General features: G+C 37.2%; 1 protein-coding gene across 1 annotated transcript; it reads right to left on the bottom strand.

Annotated features, from left to right (window-relative positions):
• Window positions 1-709: 709 nt before the first annotated feature.
• LOC109340937 (uncharacterized mitochondrial protein AtMg00810-like) lies at window positions 710-1,447 on the bottom strand. The gene has a single exon (XM_019578708.1). The coding sequence runs from the start codon at window positions 1,445-1,447 to the stop codon at window positions 710-712; it is 738 nt and encodes a 245-aa protein (XP_019434253.1).
• Between the last annotated feature and the right edge of the window lie 2,772 nt (window positions 1,448-4,219).

The following is a 4,219-nucleotide window of genomic DNA, read 5'->3' as shown; positions in this document are numbered from 1 at the left end:
AAGAGGATGAAGTATCTCTTGGTGTGAGGAGATAACTTCTCTCCTTACACTAGTTAGGCAATGACACATGACTACGTTTTATCTATTTTTAAAATGAATAAGAAAACAAAAAGTAAAATATCACAAATGTCTATTAATGAGTGGGTGTGAGGAGATAATTTCTCTCTTCATACTAGTACATACTTTATTCCCTTATTAAAATGGTCAAATTTGACCTGTTATAATTGAAGAATTAAGCTCCTAATAAGTGACTTAAGTTTTTAAATTTATACTACAATACAAAAGTAAAACATATCAAATGGGCTTACAAGTAATTTAACTCGTGGTTGGCCCTAAGATATTACTTACCCCATTTAATTTGAAAAACTAAACCCTAAACTTTACCGTCAAAATTATCAATTACAGATTTTGACTTGAACTTCTATAACATGTATTACAAAACCCCTTAAGACATAAGAAATGAGAGAACACTTAAAGAAGAGAAGAAGAAGAAACAATTCTGAAAATGTATTATTAATCTTCTAATTTACAAGGAGGATCAAAGTCCTTTATATAGAAAGGAAAAGAGAGGATTCCAGAACTAACAAACTTTGTAACAAACTCTAACTAAGAGAAACTAACAATCTGCACACACATGATTAGTGAATAACTGAATCACTTCTTATATACGCCCCTGAATCCAAGACTCCTCAGATGATTCAGAACTTGATTAATCTGCTGAGTTGTAGTCTTGAATTCTGAACTGATTTCTGAGAGTGATGAATTGAGTGTTGGGTAGGGGCTTTATGAAGATGTTAGAAGTTTGAAATTCTGAGGGAATGTGTTTGACAATAAGTGTCTTGCTTTGTATTTTATCTCTGACAAAGTACAAATCTAGTTCAATATGCTTGGTACGGTTGTGTAACACAGGATTGTGAGACATAACTACTGTGCTTAAGTTGTCACAGAATATAGCTGGAGTGTGATAGGTAATTTGAAGTTCTTTGAGCAGAGACTCAAGCCACATAATCTCTTGAGAAGCCAAGGCTAAGCTTCTATACTCTGCTTCTATGCTAGATCTAGGTATAGTACGTTGTTTCTTTGACCAACAGGTAACAACATTAGGACCTAAGTAGAGACAAGCTCCCGATGTAGAATTTCTATCATCAATGTCTGAGGCCCAATCAGCATCACAAAAAGCTGTGATGGATAGATTGGATGAGTGGCCAACAGGTTTTATTGTTAATCCCATAGTCTGAGTTCCTTGGAGATATCTAAGGATCCTTTTTACTGCTGTCCAGTGAGAATTGCAAGGTTTGTCAAGAAATTGACACACGTTGTTCACACAGTAGGTGATGTCTGGTCTGATGACATTGGCATATTGCAGGGCACCAACAATGGATATGTAGAAAGTAGGATCTTCAAAGAAGTCAGTACCATGCTTAGTTAGTTTATAATTGTTAGCCATGGGTGTAGGAAGAGGCTTAGAGGTAGAGAGGTTGGCCCTTTCAAGAAGATCATTGATGTATTTAGCTTGAGAGAGAAACAGAGACCCATTCTTTTGGTGTTTAACTTGAATACCAAGAAAGTAGTCCAGAGGCCCTAGTTGTTTGAGAGAAAAAGTTGAACTCAATTCCTTGATGAGATTTTGAACATGGAAGGATGATGATCCAATAACAATTATGTCATCAACATATACCAAAACATATAGTTTGTAGGTTTTAGAGGTATGAATGAAAATAGAGTTATCTCATTTGCTAATTTGAAAACCAAGCTTGACCAAGGAACCTTTTAACCTTTCAAACCATTGCCTTGGAGCCTGTTTTAGACCATAGATGGCTTTGTACAGTTTGCAGACAAGAGATTTTTTCTTGTTTTGAAATCCTGATGGCTGATTCATGTAGACTTCTTCATCAAGAATGCCATTTAAAAAGGCATTATTAATGTCAATCTGTTCAATCATCCATTGATGAGTGATAACAAGTGTAAGAAGTACCCTGATTGTAATTGGCTTGACAACTAGAGAGAATGTTTCATTGTAATCTACCCCTTGCTTTTGATGAAAACCCTTTGCAACCAACCTAGCTTTGTACTTATTGATTGTTCCATCTGGATTTTCTTTGACTTTAAAAACCCATTTGTACCGAATTGCTCTCTTGTGGGGTGGTAGAGGAATTAGAGACCATGTACCCAATTTAATCAGGGCATCATATTTTGATTGCATTGCTCAATGCCACTGGGGAATAGCCAAGGCATCTTTGACACTGGTTGGTTCTGAGTGAACCAGATGAACTCTTGGATATAGAGTTATGAATATGCCTGATTTTGACCTTGTTTGCATGGGATGAGAGGATAGAGGAGCAGAAGCAGCTGTTAAGGGTAAGTGGTTTGCAGAGGAGGAAGTAGAGTCTTCTGGTTCTAGTGTGGGATTGGTGGTTAGTGAGGGAGTTTGAGAATTAGGGGATGCGAGGAGAATATGCGAATTCTGTATAGGTGAAGAACCAGAATTATGGGTGTACTCAGAAGTTGCTCTAGAGAGAATGTCAGCATCATGAAAATTGAACATGGGAGAAAAATGACATCCATTAAGGGATGAAGATGAATGCTTATCACCACTGTTGAACTGATTCTTTCCTTTGACAACAAAGGGAAAAATATTCTCATTAAAAGTAACATCTTTTGAAATGTAGATCTTTCCATCATGTGACATGCACTTGTAGCCTTTGTGAATAGAGGAGTAGGCAAGGAAGGTGCATTCTGAACTTCTAGGTTGAATTTCATGTTTAGTATAGGGCCTGAGAAGAGGAAAGCATGCACAACCAAAAACCTTGAATAGAGTGTAATCTGGTGGATGACTGAAAAGTAGCTCATGAGGGGATTTGTTGTTGAGAGAAATTGATGGTAGTATATTAATGAGGAAAACAAATGTTGTAAAGGCATGATTGATAAGTGCCAAATATACCTAAAATTCATACACTTTTATGGCACTTATCTTAAGCATAATTGAGAAAAACCAACTTAAAATAATACTTTTTGTATAAAATATCACAATTTAGTATATTTGTATTTGTATTTCCTTTTTATGTATTTTGTAGGAATTAAAATGAAGAAAAGAAGAAAAAATATTCATGGTCAATAAAGCAAAAAAGTCAAGTAATCAAGGTACTCAACCAGGTAGCTGAACGTGGAACAAGCCCAGCTGAGCTGACCTGGACACCAGCTTGACCTAGACACCAGCCTGACCTGGACCAAACTGCTCAACTAGGCAGCTGAGCGGACCTGCTTTGCCGCTCAGCCTAGCACCAGACTAGACATGGCACGGTCAGAAATCTGCTTGACACGGTCAAACACGAGCCTGACACAAGACTAAGCTGCTGAACAAGCTGCTCAGCGGTCCAACCAAGCAGCTCAGCGGAGAACCAGACTCCTAACCAGATCAGCAAGCACCAGGCCACATCCCAGTCAACACAGTCTAAAGTTGCTGAACAAGCAGTTTAGTGGTGAAGCAGGTGCGCTGGGCGGTGTGCATCAGACTTGACTTAACCATCAAGCAAACCATGAAGTCATCCATGACCTCACCTCAAGTAGCCCACCATAGGCTTTTTAGAAGTAGCTCACAATAGCTGGTCTCATAGCCCATAACTAGCTTTGATGATCATGCACAAGGAGGTGACTAAGCTATTTGGTCAAGGGACCAAACCCATGTTGAAGGGTTTGGTCAGCTGCTTAGCGGTCCAGCTAAGCAGCTCAGCGGTCTTGCATTAATGCCTATAAATAGGAGACCATTTCCTTCGAGCAAAGAGAATCATAACACACTAAAAAAAAGATCAAACACACTTGAAAGAAGGAAATCTCTCACGAGGAACCTCTCTTTGAAGTTCTTTCTTCATTTCTTAGTTTACAGTTTTTATTTTAAGTAAGTTTTGTAATTTTTAGTTTAGAATTGAAGAGGAGAAAAGGAGAAGGCAAATGAGATGCAAAAATCAATTTTTTACTCTCATTTGGAACTCAAAAGCATTCGATCATTGGATGGATAGCTCATGCTCCTAAACATTTTCTTTTGAACAAGGTTATATATTTTCTACTTCTTCTTAATTTACAAAAGTTTGAATTTTAATCATTCAAGTTGGTGCTTTGGTTAATATTATTTGTTTGAGAAGTACTTAATGCTCTTTTTAGATTGATCACCTAAAAAATGATTTCAAGTCAATAAAATTACTTGTCTCAAACACTTAACAAA

Source organism: Lupinus angustifolius, unplaced genomic scaffold (assembly GCF_001865875.1).
Source record: "Lupinus angustifolius cultivar Tanjil unplaced genomic scaffold, LupAngTanjil_v1.0 Scaffold_289, whole genome shotgun sequence".
NCBI lineage: Eukaryota > Viridiplantae > Streptophyta > Magnoliopsida > Fabales > Fabaceae > Lupinus > Lupinus angustifolius.
Note: the sequence above shows the minus strand (reverse complement) of the source record. Positions and strands in the feature narration are given on the sequence as shown.